Here is a 21,554-nt window from a genome sequence, read left to right on the forward strand (position 1 = left end):
TGTTGGTGTTTCATTTAAATCACTGCACACAAAAGCTGTTAGTGCTGTTTTTGCTCTCAATAGGTCATGTAGCTTGCCATCAGCAGCCGGAGTCCTGAGAGAGCACAATTGGCCTTGCTCTGTCTGGGTGGGTAGATGGCGCTCTCTCCCCTCATCACTCCAAAGGGTGATGTTGATCGGCACAAGGCTGCGTCTGTGAGCTGATGTATCTGAACCAAGTCACTGCTCTTTCCTCCGAGCGCACTGTGATGCTACTCGACAATGCTCCATCAGCAGCAGTTCGAAATGAGGCGGTGGTAGTGATAGGGGGAGTCCTAAAGAGTGGGTTGGGTAACTGGCTGTGTAAAATGTGGAGAAAAAAAGATATACAGTATATAGATGCATGGACGTACATTTTCTACACTGTCTACACAAAATATAATTGATAAATTACAAAAAAAAAAAACAATGCAAATTTTCTAGGGACCAACTAACCGCACACTGATGAGATCTAAATGGGATGTCATTAGCAGTAGTAGCTGTTAAGAATGTATTGTTATGAAACTGATTAAAATACTACAGAAACTTTGAGTACAGTACAGGCCAAAAGTTTGCACACACCTTCTCATTCAGTCTGTTTTCTTTGTTTTCAGGACTATTTACATTGTAGATTCTCACTGAAGGCATCACAACTATGAATGAACACATGAGGAGTTTTATGTACTTAACAAAAAATGAGCTGGCCTCCACAGTCAGCGGACCTGAACCCAATCCAGATGGTTTGGGGTGAGCTGGAGCACAGAGTGAAGACAAAGAGGCAACAAGTGCTAATAAACACCTCTGGGAACTCCTTCCTTCAAGACTGTTGGAAAACCATTTCAGGTGACCACCTCTTGAAGCTCATTGAGAGAATGATGCCAAGAGTGTGCAAAGCAGTAATCAGAGCAAAGGGTGGCTATTTTGAAGAAACTAGAATATATATATTTTTTAGTTATTTCACATTTTTTTGTTAAGTATAAAACTCCACATGTGTTCATTCATAGTTTTGATGCCTTCAGTGAGAATCTACAATGTAAAAAGTCATGAAAGTAAAGAAAACGCATTGAAAAAGAGAAGGTGTGTCCAAACTTTTGGCCTGTACTGTATATGATGAGTTAACTGCATTACATCATTCTAATCAAAGCTCAATCAGAGGATTCTGAAGAACAAAGACAGCTAAAATCTTTCCAGCCGCAGATATCTTGGGCAAAAATCATTGAGACGGATGAGATAATTACTCATCTAACTGTTCCGCTCAGCGCAGGTGTTTAGTGAGTCAGAAGCTCATGGCGTCATTCTGTGTGTAGTGACGGGTGGGGTGTAATTGTGAGTTTGGATGTTAAGGGCTTGGATGGGAAGGAGATGGAGTCAGAAGTGACAGTGTTGCCCGCTGTTTGACCTGGCTGGTTGGCATGCTATCTCTCACTCTCACACACGGCAACTTTCTGCTCCTGATGGGGTCTAGGCTGCAGTATGGTTGTGTCATCACAAATCCAGGAACACGTGACCAGTAGAAACGCTGTAGAGACGGAACTGCAGAACTTGTCAGATTCATTTCTCAAGGGTTTCGGAACACATAGAGGCAAGTTCTTTGATGTGTCAGTGGCGGGGTGCAGTTATTATGGTGTCTTAATTATATGAATATATTACACATTAATAGCCCACAAATAGATGGATGGATGGATGGATGGATGTATAGATAGATAGATACTTTATTGATCCCCCAGGGAAAATTTTGGGAATTACAGCTAGAAACAACAGCTTGATACCACAAAATTACCATATACAACAGACCACCACAATCAATGCTTAATTTTCCTACACTTCAGTAAGGAAAGTAGCTATTGGCTGTGCTAAAAGTCACTAGAAATCGCTAAATGACATTATCGCATAATTTGCATAATACATGTTTTTGAAACTGTAAAGGAATAAAGTTGTGGGATGGAAAAAAGTGAGTAAAAACACCCTAAATATGCTACAAAAGAACTCTAAACAAATGAACAACTGTTCTTTTTTTATCAACCGGTGAACCTTGCTAAAACATCCAGCTCAGGACCAGATGGTCCTCCGTCTCTGTTATCTTACGAAGGAGTTTCTTAAAGCACAAAAAGCCTGAAAGCTGTAAATCAACCTCTCCATCATTTTCCTCACTCTGTAGTTCAGCCTCTGGCTGATTGGCTACCGCCTAGCGAATCTCGCTTCTCATTTGCATAAAGTTGAAAATATCTCAACTTTTTGCCGCCGCTACCGCTCCCAGAGTTCTCCGCGCGCCACGGCACGAAAAAACGCATCGCGTCACTGCAGTGTGTGTTTTGCGGCGTAGGAAACACACAGATCAATCACGTGTGCTGTAAGATCACCAAACGCAAAATTTTCTCCAACTGGACCATACTGAATTCTAATTAAATACAGTACAAATGTCTGTAAACCATGGAAAGTGTTGTGGAGAACACACCCCGCACCCCACACTCCGCTGCTAGACAGCACAGCACAGGGTCAGCAGACAGATCCATCAGTGTGCTGCCTTTATATATGACAATAATGACAGCGGACTCTTATATGGCATTATCACCGTCATAAAATTTCATGCCTTTTCATGGTCACTTAGGTCAAACAATTTGTCTGCAACCCCCTCAGCCTTATTTATCAGTGGTCAGCTTTAAAGGCCAGAGTCTGGCCTTTACGTTATGGTGCAGTTAAATAAAATATTTTCACTGGACATGCTGTAAATACGCAGTCTCTGCTATTACTGCAGGCTGTTGTAGGATTGCATGTGTTTTTATTGCAGTGGAGGTGAAGGGGGCGGTCGTAACGGCCGCCGCCCGGGTCTGCATAACGACTCAGAGCGCACACTGCCCCTGCATCGGCTCTCTAAAGCTCATCGGTCGTTAAAAAGCAGCGGCGTGTGTCATGATGACCAGCTCGTTTTCCCTTAAGTGCTCATTAAGAAGCACGATGCCTTGAAAGATTCATCATCATAAAGGTGGTAAGTTGACGCGTCTGTGTTCTTGTGTCAGGCGAGGTGATTGGAAGGCTGTCAGTGGGCGTTTTCCTTGTTTTTTTTTGTAGTAGAGGCGGCCATATTTGCTGCAGTAGCACCTCTATAGCCTTTAGAACGAAATTTGCCTTTATTATTGCCGTAAAATAAAACAAAAAAGTCATTTTAGAAAAATCTGCCCACTCTGCAGCTGTCTTAGTGAACCAAGCTAAAAAAAAAAAGCAGTTGTTTACAAGACTACAGCTCTAGAAAAAAATTAAGAGACTGAATCATTTTCTTTCATTTTGCTATTTATAGGTTTATGTTTGAGTACAGTGAACATTGTTGTTTTATTCTATAAATTACAAACAACAATTCTTCCAAATTCCAAATAAAAATATTGTCATTTAAAGCAAGTATTTGCAAAAAATGAGAAAGATGCAGAGCTTTCAGACCTCAAATAATGCAAAGAAAACTTTATGAAGTTCATATTCATAAAGTTGTATAAAGAGCACAGAAATCAATATTGTGTGCAATAACCCGGGTTTTTAATCACAGTTTTCATGCATCCTGGCATGTTCTCCTCCACCAGTCTTACACACTGCTTTTGGATAACTTTTTTTTTTATATATATAATTTTATTTCTGATTTTTCCCCATTTTCTCCCAATTTGGATATCCAATTGTCCCACCTCTTTGTGCGTCCCCATCACCGGTGACGCCAGTGACCCTTGGAGGATGCAGACAAGCACACGCCTCCTCCGACACGTATGAAGTCAATCACCCCTTTTTTTGAGCTGCTGCTACGCTCGGAGGAAAGCACAGCGGCTAGGTTCCGATTCATCCGCTCACAGACGCCTCGTGCCGCCCAGCGCCACCTTAAGTGCAGTGATGGTATAGTTACTTTGAAAAAGTAATCCGATTACTGATTACTCCTTTAAAAATTAACTTAGTTACTTTATGGATTACTTGATTTTAAAAGTAACTAAGTTACTTTACAAGTTACTTTATTAGTTACTTTCAGCAGCTGCAGACACCACCTCCCGCCGCACATATTTAACACTGTAAAACTGAACATTGAATCTGTTGTTCTCTGCAGGGCAGTTAGGGGTGGTTTTATAAAACAGAACCGTGTATATGGTCTAGACCAGGGATCACATATTTGCAGACTGCGGTCCGGGTCCGGACCCAAACGTTGTCCAATACGGACCCATACCGGACCCAACTACTGAGAAGGATTTAATTCTGACAGTGTTCATTTAAAGCACCGGAACTTTTCTTGTCTTTACGGTATGTGCGCTCTGCGCCACAGTGAACTTCCAATCACGTGTGGTGTAAAATCTTTAAATGTTCTCCTCTGCCAATCAAATTTGTGGCACACCGCTGCCCTGGTAGTGAATTGGGACGCGGCCGCAAAAAAAACGCCTTTATTAAGAGATCGCCCGAGAACTGGCGGAAAACGAAAATGGGCGGAAAGTAAAGACACGCCGAGCGCGAGAGAGAGAGACAGGGGAGAAAGCGAGACGCGTGTGATTGGGGAAGAGCGGAGGGGGAATGGGTAAGGGAGCGGTGTGTGTGTGTGTGTGTGTTGTGAGGTGGAGAGAAATAGAGAGAGTAACGCACAGTGACTTAAATAAGTAACTTTAATCTGATTACTGGATTGGAAATAGTAACGCGTTAGATTACTCGTTACTGAAAAGAAGGGTCAGATTAGAGTAACGCGTTACTGACATCACTGCTTAAGTGTGATGGGGAGAGAGCACCATCTACCCACCCCAGAGGGAGCAGAGCCAATTTTGCTCCCTCTAAGCACCGGCAGCTGATGGCAAAGCTGCATGAGCGGGGGTTCGAACCTGCGACCTCCCGCTCATAGTGGCAGCGCATTAGACCGCTGGACCACTCGGCACCCTTGCTTTTGAATAACTTTATGCCTTTACTCCTGGTGCAAAAATTCAATCTGTTCAACTTGGTCTGATCTTCCTATTGATTATATTCCAGAGGTTATAATTTGGTAAAATTAAAGAAACTCATCATTGTTAAGTGGTCTTTTTTTTTCTTTTTCTTTTTTTTTCCAGAGCTGTATACACTGTATACACACTGGCTGGGCCTGTTTTCATTCACTCTCAAAACAATCTCAATTATTCATGGCGTGGATTCCTTTGAGCTTCTGGTCCATGTTGACATGGTTGCGTCACTCAACAATTCCTGCAGTTTTCTTTTCTTTTTTTCAGCACTGTCATGCTCTGAATCTCATGTTCTGCCGCATCCCGGAGATATTCTATTGCACTCAAAAATTGAGTGCACAAATATGTGTAAAGAAACATTCATAAATATCTCATTGCCATGTTTATGAACTCAGTTTGAAAAACTAGGAAATTGTGGTCATGAAGAGTTGCAGATGTTGTTTAAAGCGTTGTGGAGAGCTCACACTGTGCACGTTTGAATGGTTTGTTGTGTACAAACAAAGGTTGCGATTCATATGCTCACACTGTACGTCAAACGCAGCCCATAGGCAGAGCTCTCTCTGTGTACAAGCGCTCGGTCCAGCAGAGCATGTTGAGAAAGTTGAGAAAGCGCATAGCTTTACTAACTTGTGCCCTGTTGTGCGCTGAAATTCCACGTAAAAAAAGAAGAAACCTACATAAATTTGCGGGTGGTTGAGACGACGTGAACGATTTTACAGAGGAAATTAGAGGTATGCTGCTACTTTGCATGTACATGTGCGTAGAAGTGTCTGAAGCATTGTCCACTCGTCCACTTGTGTATTTAGTAACTTGGGTTTTGTCTGCTAGTTAATTAAATTAAATATTCAGTATCAGTATGTAATGGTCTATGCAATCTACAATTTTTTTTTTCTCTTTTATATATTATATTATATGTAGACTGATGATGTGAAGGGTTTTCGGGACCTGCTGTGCATATCATCTGACGACTTCAGCTATCTCCTCATACAGCTCTGAAAAAAAAGAGACCACATAAACATGATGAGTTTCTTTGATTTTACCTAATTAAAAACCTCTGAACTGCTTGAATCTGTGCACCAGGAGTAAAGGCATACATTTATCCAAAAATAGTGTGTAAGACTGGTGGAGGAGAACATGCCAAGATGCATGAAAACTGTGATTAAAAAACAAAGTTATTCCACCAAATATTGATTTCTGAACTCTTACAACTTCCCCAATATGAATATGAATAATATATACTAATAATTAACTAATAATTGTTTTCTTTGCATTTCAGCCATTTCTTATTTTCTGCAAATAAATGCTCTAAATGACAATATTTTTAGTTTTAGAATTTGGTAGGGTAGGTAGGGTGGGTAGATGGCGCTCCCTCTCCCCATATCACTAAAGGGTGATGTCCACAGCACAAGGCATCTGTGAGCTGATGTATCGGAACCGAGTCGCTGTTTTTTTTCTCCAAATGCGCTGTGATGCTACTCAGCAATGCTGCATTAGTTCAAGAAGCGGTGGCTGGCTTCACATGTATCAGAGGAGGCATGTGTTAGTCTTCACCCTCCTGGTGTGTTGGGGCATTACTAGTGACAGGGGGAGTCCTATTGACTGGGTTGGGTAATTGGATGAGCAAAATTGGGGAGAAAATGGGGAAAAATTGGAAATAAAATTATATATATATTTAAAAACAGTGAAATGTGTGAAGAAATCCCAACAATACAATCATGCTTGAAAAACTTTGTACTCCTACCACTTGTATCTTTGTCTGTTTGATCAGATGTTCTTCTTTTTAGTCCGTTTGCTTTTTCTCAGAAAGATCTTCTTGATCAGCTCCACATCCTTTCAGATACAGTGCTTGGCTGTCTTCTCGCAGTGGAGGAATGAACAGAAAATCAGTGGCTGTTTTCAGATCTGGAGTGAGATGGAGCTTAATTGTCCTCCTCTCTCGCAGAGATGAAAGCTTTAAGTAATGAGTATTTGATGGAAGCAGCTTTGGTGGTCAACCAAGTTCTGCATGACTGTTAGGACTTTTATTTTGTCTGTATCTTTTAATCCTTTATTAAACATTGGCTTTTAAAAAGGACTGTTTTGTTCTGGTGTAAAGCATTGAACCAGAATATCATTGTCAGATTTTTTTATTAGTTTTGTCTTCAGTCTTAATCTTCTGTGTAAATTGTGCAGCTGTTTTCAAGATATCAACACATTTGACATTTCAACTCCAGATGTTGGTCTGATTGTGTGATGTGGGCTTTCTGTGTACACAGCTTTCTGATTGGGTGCACTGTTTCTGCATAGCAACAGATATGAAGAATTGCTCACATAGGAATGAATGTGATTTTCATTTTACGATTATATAAAAACATGAGTTACACCGAACAAGCCAAATGGGGTACCACAGCAACAATGTAACAACCATGTCACAACTACTCCATAGCCTTAGCCAGAGGTTCTGAGCGGTACAGCAGGATAAGCGCTCACACTATGATTGGGAGATCGCTGGTTTGAATTCTGCTCGTGTAGCTTGCCATCAGCTGCTGAAGCCCTGAGAGAGCGCAATCGGCCTTGCTCTCTCTGGATGGGTAGATGGCGCTCTCTCTCTACATCACTCCAAAGGGTGATGTCAATCAGCACATGGCGTCTGTGAGCTGATGTATCAGAAACGAGTCGCTGCGCTTTCCTCAGAGTGTGCTGTGATGCTGCTCAGCAATGATGCATCAGCAACAGTAACGCATGTATCAGAGGAGGCAAGTGCTAGTCTTCACCCTCCTGGTGTCAGGGCAGGTACAGGAGGAAACCATATAATTTGTACTACTATTCTGTCTTTTCTTGTTTTATATCTTCTATATTTTCTTGTATGACTATGTATATTATATTTAATGGTTGTTTTGACTAGAAGTTAAATTTCAGATTTTGGCACAGTGCACTGTTTAATGACAATATGTATTAAAAAAAAATGTCAGGCTTTGAGTGGCTCAGTAGCTCACTAGACTAAGACTATAACTCCTATTTAGAGCTTAGATCAGGCCCAAAAAATCTGCTTTGGTGCTTTTCCTGGCGGGGGTGCTGAATTCAGCACGACACCGGCACTTTCCTCCGAGTGCATTGTCTGCCAAATGATGGCACATTGGTGGCAGTTCAGAAAGATCCATTGGATGATTTCCTATGTATCATAGGATTCATGTGATTGTCCTTACCCTCAAGAGCATTGCAGGTGATAGTGGGAGTCATGCAAAAGTGACTTAAGTCATAAGTTGATAATGCAATTATTGTGATAGGTCTAGTCATCAGTTTGATCCCTTGCTCTGACAGGATTGGGGTGTGGAGGGTATAAGAGTAAACAAACAGGAGCAATGCCTTCTTTTCCTTCAATAGTCAAAGATAAAGATTAAGATGCCCTTGATCAAGCCTAACCCAACCTCAAACTGCTCTTGTGTGTGTGTGTCTGTCTGTGTGTATTCATAGGCTAAATTTCATTGTGCAAAGCCAATGAATGATCTTCTGATGATGACGATGATGCAGTAGCATCAATTTAGTAATGCTTCTGATCATCCCTTTTTCTCTCTCTCTCTTTCTCCATTCCAATGGGCCATATTTTCCTTCTCCTTCTCTCTGTTTTTCCTTCTCTGGTCATTCTCAGCCAGAGAAATGTGTTCACAAGCAAACAACAACAGCATAATACAGACTGTGATTTTGCTGGAAAAAAAAATGTCCTGTTGCTTAACTAACCCTCTCTCTCTCTCTCTCTCTCTCTCTCTCTCTCTCTCTCTTTATCTCTCTCTCTCTCTCTGCAGGAGCTGTTGTTTAGTGTGTGTGCACTGAATGTCATCTCCACCATTGTGTGTGCTCTTGCCACAGCCATGTGCTGCATGCAGATGGTCTCTACTGATATACTGCAGATGGTAAGTGTGTGTGTGTGTGTGTGTGTGTGTGTGAGGAGGAGGAGTGTGTAGTCATGTGTATTGCTGCGCTTGTCTCACTGTGTCGTGAAGAAAAGATGGGGACAGACAAGAGGAGTAAACATGTCAGTTATAATAAGTAAATATGTATATCAGTACTGGAATATATATTATAAATAGAGATTGTGATCCTGATATTGATTTTTTTGGTATACTGATGTCACATAAGGCTGCAGTATGCAAATTTGCTATGCTTCTGACCAGTTGATGTTTTTGCAAAGCAGCTTTACAGAGTTACAGAAAATCAAACAAAGCATAAAAATTTTTTAAACCTCCAGTGAGCAACAGTGGCATGGAAATACTCCCTCAAGTGGGGACCCATCCTCCTCCGGTCAGTCTACTTATAAATTAATTATATAAAATCACTATGGAGCCACATATTTCTAATATGTTTAGGTGTAATTATATGATTATAATAGTGGTGATATAATAAAAATGACAAAAGTAATAATGATGGTTGAGGGTTATAACAATGTAATAATATTAATATTATTATATTAATCCGGCGCTCAGAGGGAGCAAAATTTGCCCTGCTCCCTCCGGGTGGGTAGATGGCACTCTCCTCCCACATCACTAAAGGGTAATGTCTGCAGCACAGGGCATCTGTGAGCTGATGTATCCGAACCGAGTCGCTGAGCTTTCCTCCGAGTGCGCTGTGATGCTACTCTGCAATGCTACATCAGCAGCAGCTCGAAAAGAAGCGGTGGCTGACTTCACATGTATCAGAGGAAGCATGTGCTAGTCTTTACCCTCCTGGTATGTTGGGACATTACTAGTGATAGGGGGAGTCCTAGTGAGAAGGTTGGGTAATTGGCCATGTAAAATGGGAAAAATTAGACATAAAATTATAAAAAAAAATAAAAAATAAATAATAATAATAATAATAATAATAATAACAGTGTAAGCAATAAGAAAATGGCTAGTTAGTGTCCATGTAAACTTCAATATAAAGGGGCTGAGTGGTCCAGCCGTCTAAAGCGCTGCCAATATAATCAGGAAATTGCTGTATTATATGCACAGTCATCTCTTATTATGCTGTGCTTTCTTAAAGCAACAGCAGCTTCCACACTAAAAGAGCTTCTCAATCCAGGACTGAATGTTCACAACAGTGTATTTTTTTAAAGCCAAGATTACATCTGAATTGTAGTGTTGGTGGGTGGAATGGTGCTACTAAAGGCAGTGGTGGAGGACAGTGGTGGTTCAGGGGGTTTTAATACCTACTGAAACTTTATTCACCAGCCCCTTTTATGTGTGAGGAAGTAAACTTGTGGGAACATAAAATTTTAATATTGTATATAAGTGGGCTTTGGAGGTTTATGGGCCGTGCAGTAAATTCTGAGACCCGGCTGGATGACTGCGGTATAGGGGCTGAGCCAGTGCATGACGAACGGCATGTCCCTGTTTTACCCTCTTTTTGGATAATAAAAGTCCCACAGTGATAGAAAGATAGACTATTTTGCTCTATTATTATTATTTTCTTTGCTTAGAAAAGAACAGAAATGTGTATACTTTAAGCAGTTTTCAGTTATAATAAAAACCAGTGGGTCAGAAAGCTTATTAGTCTTGTGACTGTGTGAGCTCGTATATTATTTTAGAGAGTATTGACTGTCAGATATGCACAGTCATTCAGAAACTAAAAAACTGAATAAAAAAGCCTGTTGAAGTGCAGGAAATCATGATACATGCTGAAACAGTTTAAGTGTATCTGTGTGTAGAAACAGCAGGATGTACAGGGGTCGGACAATGAAACTAAAACCTCTTTCATTTTAGTGTGGAAGATTTCATGGTTAAATTGGAGCAGCCTGGAGGCCAATCATCATTAATTCCACATTGCACCAGTAAGAGCGTGAAGAGTGTGAAGGTGCAATTAGCAGGGTAAGAGCACAGTTTTGCTCAAAATATTGCAATGCACACAACATTATGGGTGACATACCAGAGTACAAAAGAGGACAAATTGTTGGTGCATGTCTTGCTGGCGCATCTGTGACCAAGACAGCAAGTCTTTGTGATGTATCAAGAGCCACAGTATCCAGAGTAATGTCAGCATACCACCAAGAAGGACCAACCACATCCAACAGGATTAACTGTGGACGCAACCACGGCTGCTCAAATCACGGCAGAATTCAATGTGCACCTAAACTCTCCTGTTTCCTCCAGAACTGTTTGTCGGGACATTAAATTATTGTGGTCTAAAACCAGGTGTTTCAGTTTCATTGTCCAACCCCTGTATGTCTGTATCTCAGTAATGTATGAGTGTGGAGAAAAAGTGGTCTGAGCAATATTAGCATGCCTGTAGCTGCACGGCTCGCTGGAGCAGGAGTCGGGGATTAGTTTCGTCTCAGGGCGCAGGGTGGCAATGCGAGAAATCACCAGGCTACCGACGACACACTGCCTGCACAAAGACAATGTCGCTTAAAACCACAAAGCACAAAGCTGAGCCCAGGGCAAGCTGTTTACTTTGCACCTGCAACTGGTCCCACTACAGTGCAGTGGTTATGTTGTGTACTTCAGAGGTGAGCTGTCAATACTAGAGTTGACAGTTTGGGCCATAAATAAAAAGGAAATTAGGAAAAATCACTTTTACACAAATGCTAGTCCATTTTTTTAAGTTTCTAAAACTGAAAGCTTATTCATAATGCCCCCAAGCAAACAACATGATCCTTAATTCGAATAAACAATTCTCAGATCATAGTGACATGAATGATCTGGGATTTTAATCAGTGATCCTCAAATAATTTTGACAGTTATATACCTGGATTTGAACCAATGAGCCTCTGATCCAAGTGACAGCGACGATAATCTGTCTCTCTCTCTCTGTCTCTCTATCTCTCTGTCTCTCTTTCTCTCTCTCTGTCTCTCTTTGTCTGTTTCTCTCTTTCTCTCTCTCTGTCTATCTCTCTGTCTCTTTTCCTCTGTCTCTTTTCCTCTCTCTCTCTCTCTTTGTCTGTTTCTCTCTCTCTCTCTCTGTTTCTCTGGAAGCGTCTCATTATCGGGTCAGAGGAATTTGAGGCAAAGCTCTGCTTTTAAAACACAGAGGAGGAGAGATTAACGGGGTGTGTGTGTGTGTGTGTGTGTGTGTGTGTGTGTGAGTGTGTAGAGGTCACAACAGAGTGACAAAAGATTCTCACAGCCTTCACTCCACAGGCCCTGAAACAGGCATTCCAAGTGTTCAATTAAAGGTAATAAATAGAAGCAGTGAATGGAAATGTAGTGCTTATTAATTACTGAACCTTTAATTGTGCAAATTACAGACTGAATAAATAATGAGTAAATTATTTTTATTCAGAGTGATTAAATATTAGAACATTAATGGCAGCACTTTATTTGGGTTGTCCACTGTTGATTCTTTTAAAGTGCTTAACTTGCCATTAACTTTCACTGTTTTTTTTTTTTTTTTTTTTTACTTTTGTAGCAGTTTCCAGTTGGCAAAACCTTCTACTTGGTTTTTTTTTCTGTTCTTTCTGGCTTTCCTTTAAGACTTATTACAGTGTGCATCAACATCAAATTTGTGCTAGTTATCAGGTTTCTGTAGTTTCTTACTCTTCTTTTTACTGACTGCAACTGTCTTACAGAATTTTACAATTATTCCTTAGGTGGCTGACCTACCGTTTTGGACATATTATTTTTAAATATTCTTTGTAAAATTAGTTTGGTCTACCTGTTCATCAGAGAAGCAAAGAGTTAATCAAGAACAAATAAAGGGGTATGTAAAAGATAGCGCTCATCTGTTTTTGCAATTTACCTCAAGCATTAACTTTAAGTTTATTCAAGTGTGAAATAAGTACACTTTTTTTTAACTAAAAATAACTGAGTATGCTTTCAGTATCACTTTTTTAAATTATCCTGAAGTGTTTATAATATATTTACTAGTATACAGGAAATTTTAAGTACTACAGTATGTGGCTATACAAAACTCCACCACTACCGCAAAATTACAGGAACTGTGTGAGAATATTCAAGCTGCATGGGATGGATTATTGCAGGAGTCCATTAGGAACCTCTACAACATGTGTTATGCACTACTTCTGCATGTGTAGCTTAAAAAAATATTGCCTATTTCGGTCTAAATTATTGACCATTTTTTATTCCTGTTAACATGTCCCTTCTTTATGAGCAGCATTGCAATCTGACACTTCCTACTGGGTGCAACTAATTTATTACTAATTTATAAGTAATGTATTACTTATTTGATGATGTAAACATAAACAACTTAAGGGATATTTAAAAAAATACTGAACATACATTTGAACTTTAACTTGAACTACTCATGCCTGCTTCATAAAAGGAACTACATGCTAAAGACAGCTATGTTGCTTTCATGTTGCAATGTATGGGCTGGAGACAGAACAATTGTTGTATTTGGGGCCCCATCACTGATCATCTTTCTGTATGATAGGTCGAACAATGACACTAAATAAGTTAATGGTGCTGGATGTCACATGGATAATCTTCCCAGGCAAACTTGGTGATGCATCATCGTGCAGTGCTTCTGTAATGTTCTGGGTGTTGCCTCTCAAAATGAAACCTATTTTTCTGTTTGGAATCAACCACATTTATAAAACTCTACTTTTTCCACGCATCTACTTCTAAAAATATCTGTATTTTACAGCATTATTCAGATTTTTCAAAAGCCAGAGATCTAATAGATGGGACTACGGACATTCAACCATACATTCAAAACCATACAAATCCCATGTTCTTATTTACTGAGCCAATGTAAAGCTTAGGCTTCGTGGAGGTGGTCCGGGTTTTGTTTACAAGTCTGCTGCTCTCTGCTTGTCTTTGTGCTTTTTGTAAAAGAACATCATTCAAGTTTATGGCCTTGAAATCGATTGGTTTTACTCCAATACTGTTTCTTTTGATTTACTGCTCGCCACATTTCACCCTTCATTTCCTGTATGAGTTTAGTGAACAGTAACCTTAGCCAGCCTACATTTCACCTGTTGCTGGATCTTTGGTTTTTCGTTTAGATCAGAAACATACTGAGGTTATTGATAATGCCCGTATTTCCCTTGCCTTGGACAAAGCTTTTCCTTTTTTATTTCTTTTTACAGTAATATATAGTTATTGATCCTCCTGCTCCTCTTCTTTTTTCCTTTTGCACCACTCACATCTGTCTGGGTATATTTCCTCTGTCTATTACAACACAGCTTTTGATGTAGCCACTCAGACTCAGACTAAAATGCTCCCTCTTATTATTCCTTCCCTGTTTTTTTATTATCCTGCTGAAAAAAATACCAGCTTAAGCCATGCCTTGAGAGGTCTTATATATTGCTAAGCTGTTAATGTCCTTCATATCACTACTAGGGGTGGCTGACTTTTGTATGCGTTTGTATGGCTCACCAGATCATCACACCAGAAGTTAGGGTAGTGTTTCACTTCTTTAAAGGGCTCACCATAAGGCCTCCACACTTAAACCAGACCATCATTAGATCCTAATAGAAAAATAACTTCTAAGAAATTCACCTCTAAAGACTATACTTTTTCGATCCATAGCAGCCAAGGGTTCACAATACCACTGTCAGCTGCTGGCTGATTGATGGCCTTGGTTCTATGCAATTTGTCAAAACAACCATCCAGCTTTCACAGTCCAAAGTCTGTCAACTGGGCTAAACGTCTTCAAGTGTATAATAGAGACATGTATAGCAGTCAACAATCTCTCACCAAGAGGAACACTACCCAAAAGTAGCCTCTGAGAGCCTTTTTTTGGGGGGTCTAATTGGGGCAAAGCTGTAGTCATTTAGAGTCCCCTCCAAAAGTATTGGACCAGTAAGGCCAATCCTATTATTTAGGTTTGAATGAATGAAGTTCAAGTTATATAGCGCCTTTCTAGAAACCCAAGGATGCTTTACAATTTATACATTTTACACACAACCATTCATACTCAGCACTCATCCACACAACGGTAAGAAGCGGCAGCCAATAGCGCACAGCGTACTCTCAACCGGAAACTACCGTCCTGCACCGTCTGCATCAGTGCCAATTAACAATTTACATACACATACAAACTTACATACATACCACACACTTTTTACACGTATACACCAGATCAATTTAGAGTATTAAATTTTTGTGGGCAATTTAGAATATCCAATTTACCTGATCTCCATGTTTTTGGACTGTGGGAGGAATCCAGAGTCCCTGGAGAAACTCCACCCAGATAGGGACTTGAACCCAATACCCCAGTGCTGGGAGGCGAACTTTCTAACCACTAAGCCACGTGCTGCAGATATTTGACATTAAAAGATAAACATGAGACAAAATATCAACATTTCAGCTTTTAAGTTCAGGTATTTACATCTGGATCTGGATACATCTGATACACAAATCAGAAGTTAGCACCTACAATCTGAACCCACCCATTTTTTGTGAGCAAAAGTATTGGAACATGTGGTGGTCAGGTGTGTTTTGTTGCCCAATACATTGATAATTCAAATAATAAATAGAGCTGGATGTGTTCAGATTTGGGTTTTGCCTGTGCAGACTGTGCATTTATAGTTAGGGGACAAACCAACATGACAAAAGAGCTGTTTATGCATGAAAAACAAGCAATTATTAAGCTGAGAGAAGATAGAAAATCAGTCAAAAACAATGCACAACTGTTGGCCATGGCAAGTACAACTGTTTACAATGTCCTAAAGAAGAAAGTCGTCGCTGGTGTACTAGGTAACAGATATCGAACAGGTAGACAGAGGAAAACAACAGGACATCAGTTTAGAGGGGGCTGTATATGTGTCCTAAGACACAACTGTAAGATTATTCTTCAATCTGTTGTGCATTAATACACTTTTTTTAAGTGCTGTGTGCTGGATAAAGTAAAATCAAACAGACAGATCCACAAAAGAATCCAGAGAAAAGCTCATAATACCAGATAAAAATGGCCATAAATTAAACAAAAATCCTATTAATGTCAGATTGAAAGTCAGTTAAGGCATATCTGACTTAAATACTTAAAACTTATTTCACAGTTGCCTTTATGTTTTAATTGAGAATGTAGGACAGTTAACAATATTTTTTTTTAGTATGTAAAGAGTGAAGAGCTGCTCAGTTAATTTGTTCATAAGTGTTGCCACTGGTTTGCATCTTGATGTAAACCCAGTGCATTTTCATTCCTAAATGTGTCTTTTGATTTTAGGCTTTGTCAATGACACGTTGACCTTCTCAGAAGGGTTCTTGACTTGATTAGATGCTTTGAAGGGTTCTTTCTTCAACAAGGAAAGAAATCTTCAATCATCTACTTCAGTTGTCTTCCATTGTCTTCTACGTTTTTTGGTGTGGCGGAGCTGACCAGAGCATTTCTGGCTTTTAAGAATGTATAAGCGTGATTATTCGACTAATATTAAGATTTCTACACCTTCTGATAGGTTTGTTTGGGCTTCTTTAGCCCAATAATGGCCTCATTTAATTCCACCAATATCTATGTGGACTAATCTAATTTTGAGATTACCCACTGGAGCTTTTAAAATCAACTCTGGTACTTATCTTTTTCATTTGTTGTAAAGTAATGAGAAAATTTATCACACCTGACCACAAAACTGCTTATTATTTACTGTATTTTAAGGACTACAAGACGCACTGAATTATAAGGTGAACTATCAATGAACGTCTTATTTCTGGTTTATTTTCTACATAAATCAGTGGATTTATAAGGCGCATTTTAAGCAACAATAGTAAGGAACAAGGATGTCGCCATGTTTCCCTTTTAATTCAGCCGGACTCGCTGCTGGGGGCGCCTAAGTAAGTAAAAGTGTAATTTTTTAAATAAAACATTTTCTTTTAAAGTCAAACGAGCGCTGGATGTTAATCTACACAGATTTCTTTTCTGAAAACTGTTTATTTGGGTTAGTAAAGCACTTCTGTTTGTATACAGTAAGCTTAGATGTCTAATATTTTAGTGCGGTTAGCAGCAGCGTTAGCCGCAGTTAGCAGCACTTAGCGCTAGTAAATGCCACCCGACAACGTTACTCTGAGGAACCCCAAGTGTTCCTGTAAGCAAGGGCGATGTTAGCTAGGGGTTTGACCCATGCAGCTTGTTTTAACATGGTAAACACATAGACTACAGTCCGATATACTCACTTCTAAACAGCAAAAGAGCTAGCACTGGGGTTAGTGGCTAATGCTAATACTGCTCCAGCCTTGGTGCTGGAGAAACTTCACTGAAACTCCTTTAAAACGCTTCACTTCAGCGCAGTCACTTTACTGCTGTCGATTTTTGGGATAATTAAAAGATTTTAAGAGTGCCTTATAGTGCGAAAAATACAGTAATTATTATACAAGGTTAATATTATATATGTTTGGTTAACTTAATTAATTAAAGTCATTACTTACGGCTTTCAAAATAGCCATATTTATGTTTGCCCTGTATTATTGCATGTATTCTTGTTCTTCCTTCTAGATTTTAATCCTGCTTTTGATGCATTAAACCACATTAAATATAGAACTTCACACTTGTCCCTCTGCAGTCTGCACTCCCAGTTCGACAGTCACTTAGTTAAAGTCCTACATTTCTGTGCTGTGAGCGAACGCTTCATTTCTCTGCGGCAGTATTCTTCCAATATTGTTACTGTTATGCAATCAAGGCATTCCCCAGGGTTCAGTGCTTGGCCCCTTTCCTTTTTGTTATTTACATGCTGCCTCTTGGGCAAATAATTCGTAGTCATGGTTTCAGATTTATCTTCAGTATCAGATCTAACAGACTTCTCACCACCCACTGCCTTTCTACTACTATACTCCTGTGATATTAGGCAATTAATACATTTTTATTCCTTGAAACTCAATACTGACACAAATATAGTAGAACGTATCAGTTGGAGCCTCTTCTGTAGCTCACAACCTTGGTGTCCAGTTTGTTTCTACCATTATGTTTCATTTAAACCATTAAAGTATTAAGTTAATCTATTTACTTTTGCCTCCATAATATCGCTGTAATATCACTTTTATTCATACATTTTTTACATCTTATCTTCAATTCTCTCTTTATTGGCATTCCAGCAAAAAAAAAAAAAAAATTACAACCTTCAACATGTTTGAAATTCCACTATTCGTGCTCCAAAAGAATCTACTCACATCCTTCAGGTTTCCAATAGTTACATTTCATTTCATTTCATGTTCGTTTCAAAGACGTACTCTTGATATACAGTATAAGACCTTTTATATATTCCCCCCTATATCTCTGAACTGATTCACCCCAATACATTTAGAGAGCTGGGATGGTTTCTTGTCAGTTCTACCCTAGAAAAACTGGCTAGGGCTGAACTGATAAAATATTTGAGACAATATATTGTCCCAGAAATGATTGCAACACATTGGCATTATTGTAATTTTACAACCATTGTATGGTCATGATATAATGATGATGTTTTCTGTGAGGAAGCTGAAGCTTGGGCCCGAACTAGACTTTCCAAGAAGACAGTGATCCCACTAAATCAATCAAGTCTTGGTTATAGAAGAAGTCCTGGAAGATTCTGGAGTGGCCGTCACAGTCGCTTGACTTAAACCCCATACAATTTTTGGGTGGGATTTGAAGAAGGTATTTGCAGACACAACCCCAATGATAAATTCATGAGGAATGGACTGAGATCTATCAAAAATTCTGCCAGAAACTGAGCTCAATAAATATTAAAGATGCGTGTCATGAAGGAACTGAATAATTGAATAATCGTGAGATTGCAGTTTTTTCAAATTCCCAGTAAAAATGTTGTCATTTAAAGCATTCATTTGCAGAAAATGAGAAATGGCTGAAATAACAAAAAAAGATGCAGAGCTTTCAGACCTCAAATAATGCAAAGAAAACACATTCATAAAGTTCTCCACAGCATTTTAGTGGTCTCTTATTTTTTTCCAGAGCTATATATATATAAATGAGCTGCTGGCATAACATCGCAAACACGCAGATTATTATCCTCTGCTGAGACGCACAAAGCACCGTGTTGTTAAGATACAAACGCGCCAAAGTCAGTTACGCCCAAAAAACACCCATGATTAATAAGGAGACTTAGTATTTTTTTGTGCCATCATAATACAAAAGACACACCAACATGCCCTAATTCCAGCTGCACCATTTACAATTGACCAGTATGCTATAGGTCACTAAAAAGGGCCTCTAAGCCTGTTTCACCAACAGCCAAGTGCCTACATTCCTCTGCAAGACAGGATGCATTCATTTGAATTGATTTTCAACTAATCTGCAAAGGATTAAAATAGATATCAAGACATTTACTAGCAAAAGCTAGTAAAATTAAAGACAGCATTGATGTATCATCTTTTATTCATAGTGAAAATAATGTATCTTTTAAAGTAAATGTAATGCATCACTTTGTTCTGTGTACTTCGAAAGACATGTTTTCATATTAAGTCCCGAAAATCTAAACTAATAAAGAAGTAATGATTTCTGTTCCAGCTCTGCTTTTTATACTGTGGCTGTATCTCACTTCAAAGGCATGATGAGCCATGTTATTCGCTTGCTGAAACCACAAATCAATTATTTGTGGAGGTGTGTGTGTGTGTGTGTGTTTGTTGTATAAAGGTGCCAAACTGTGGAAAACTGAATTTATACCTTTCTAAATAAAAAAAATGCCTTGTTGTGATGTTAGAGTCTTAATGAATGCTTCAAAAATAAATGTGGGCTATGGATTATAAATCTGGGAGTTTTCTGATTTGATCTATTCCTTTCATGAGCAACTCCTGCACAAATCTAAGGCTTATTTCATCAAAAAGTTAAACAAATAAGTTTAATCTGTGTTTTATTTGCTTGCAGTTTATGCCGAACCGAGCGCGGGCCCTGAGTGCTGACTGCATGACTCCTTACGGTACCATCCTGCACCAGACACTGGACTTCGACGAGTTCATCCCTCCCATCCCCCCACCTCCCTACTACCCCCCGGAGTACACCTGCACACCCGTGTTGGAGGGGCAAAGGTACAGTATATTTTTTCAAAAACTGTGCAAACACACACTTATACATACATATATGCATCTGTAGCACTGAATACTAGCTGCAGATTCGACAAATTGATCCCTCGTGGAAAAGCACTTTCATCTGTTGCTGCACACCATCCACAAGTCCATTATCAGTGGTCATAGGACGCTGCGAACAGTTTGTTGACTATAGTCAGCCCAAATGGGCCAAATGTGTTTAAAAACTCCAGTAGCACTGCTGCTGTGACTAAATCATCACTCACTCATTGAAGCTGAAACAAATGATAATGGATGTAGAAACAAGGAAGTGCCCTTGTTAATTATGATTGGTGAATTCGCTTTGGATCCTCTGAAGTTGCTTTCCAAACCCAGTGATCACCCTAATTTCACCCTCCTGGACTAGATAGATAATTGTGATGTACTGAAACTGGTGGCCAATCTTCATTAATTGCACATTGCACCAGTAAGAGCAGAGTGTAAAGGTTCAATAAGCAGGGTAAGAGCACAGTTTTGCTCAAAATATTGCAATGCACACAACATTATGGGTGACATACCAGAGTTCAAAAGAGGACAAATTGTTGGTGCACGTCTTGCTGGTGCATCTGTGACCAGGACAACAAGTCTTTGTGATGCATCAAGAGCAACGGTATCCAGGGTAATGTCAGCATACCACCAAGAAGGACCAACCACATCCAACAGGATTAACTGTGGATGCAAGAGGAAGCTGTCTCCACCTCAACTCTCCTGTTTCCACCAAAACTGTCCGTCGGGACAATCAATTATTGTGGTCTAAAACCAGGTGTTTCAGTTTTATTGTCCACCCCCTGTAAATGGTAGAGAAATTAATAGTACGACTATGTAATCCAGTGTTAACATCCACAAAAACCCTATTTCAGATGGCACTCTCTCTGACATGTTTGCATTAGATGTGCTACAGTTTGAGCCAGATTGGTGTGTAGTGTAAATTAGCTCCAGGTTAGCAGCTGCCCAGACAGTCTGCATTGTGGAACAGCTGTGTCCGTGGTCCAGCACAAATCCGCCACTGATTCTGCCAGTGTCAGACTCTCGCCCCATGTCCACTCGTAAAAAGCTGCTGATCAGGCGCTTTGGCCCTGAGCTGCTCTTGCATGCCAATGAAGCTCTAAAATACTGTAGAAGCTTGAAAGCCTGCTGGCATATGCTGCAGGCTACAAATCACCTGCATGGCATGACATCATGAAGCACTCAAAGATTGATGGGGATGGTATTTTATACCCCAATACCCCGAAGACAGTTAGGGGGTGGGGGGTGGGGGTTGATTAAAAAGATGGGATACTTGAGTGAGTGGAGAAAGTGAGTCATAGAGACTTTTCTAATTTAGCGTTTTTAACTTATCTGTTAAATGTTTGGCAAAAAAATAATAAAATGGGTTTATTTTTTTTCCTTAAAGATAGTTATACATTTAAGCAGTCCAGACGTATTGACTTATACTATATGGAGTGGCTTATTAAAGGTCTCATTCCATCGTTTTTTTCATTCATTTTAAACAGTCTAGTTGTGGTCTCTAGTATGAATTAAAGCCATGTGAGACGATTTTTGTGAAAAAAAAAAAATTATTCACATCATCTGCTATAAGCACACATGTTCAGCCTTCCTCACAAGATAACACCTCACAACTTATACAACTGTGGGCATTCCCAAATTGCCACCTAAAGTAACACTTGACACATGATCAATGAACAGTACATACTGC

General features: G+C 39.6%; 1 protein-coding gene across 2 annotated transcripts in view; it reads left to right on the top strand.

The window, feature by feature from the left end:
• Positions 1-21,554, top strand: part of fam189a1 (family with sequence similarity 189 member A1) — a 264,477-nt gene that overhangs the window by 225,380 nt on the left and 17,543 nt on the right. For both annotated transcript variants that reach the window (XM_049471052.1, XM_049471053.1), the window contains exons 5-6: positions 8,741-8,848; positions 19,662-19,822. In XM_049471052.1, the coding sequence (XP_049327009.1) occupies positions 8,741-8,848; positions 19,662-19,822 (269 nt within the window). The remainder of the gene's footprint in view (positions 1-8,740; positions 8,849-19,661; positions 19,823-21,554) is intronic.

This window comes from Astyanax mexicanus, chromosome 23 (genome assembly GCF_023375975.1).
Source record: "Astyanax mexicanus isolate ESR-SI-001 chromosome 23, AstMex3_surface, whole genome shotgun sequence".
NCBI classification, from domain to species: Eukaryota; Metazoa; Chordata; class Actinopteri; order Characiformes; family Acestrorhamphidae; genus Astyanax; species Astyanax mexicanus.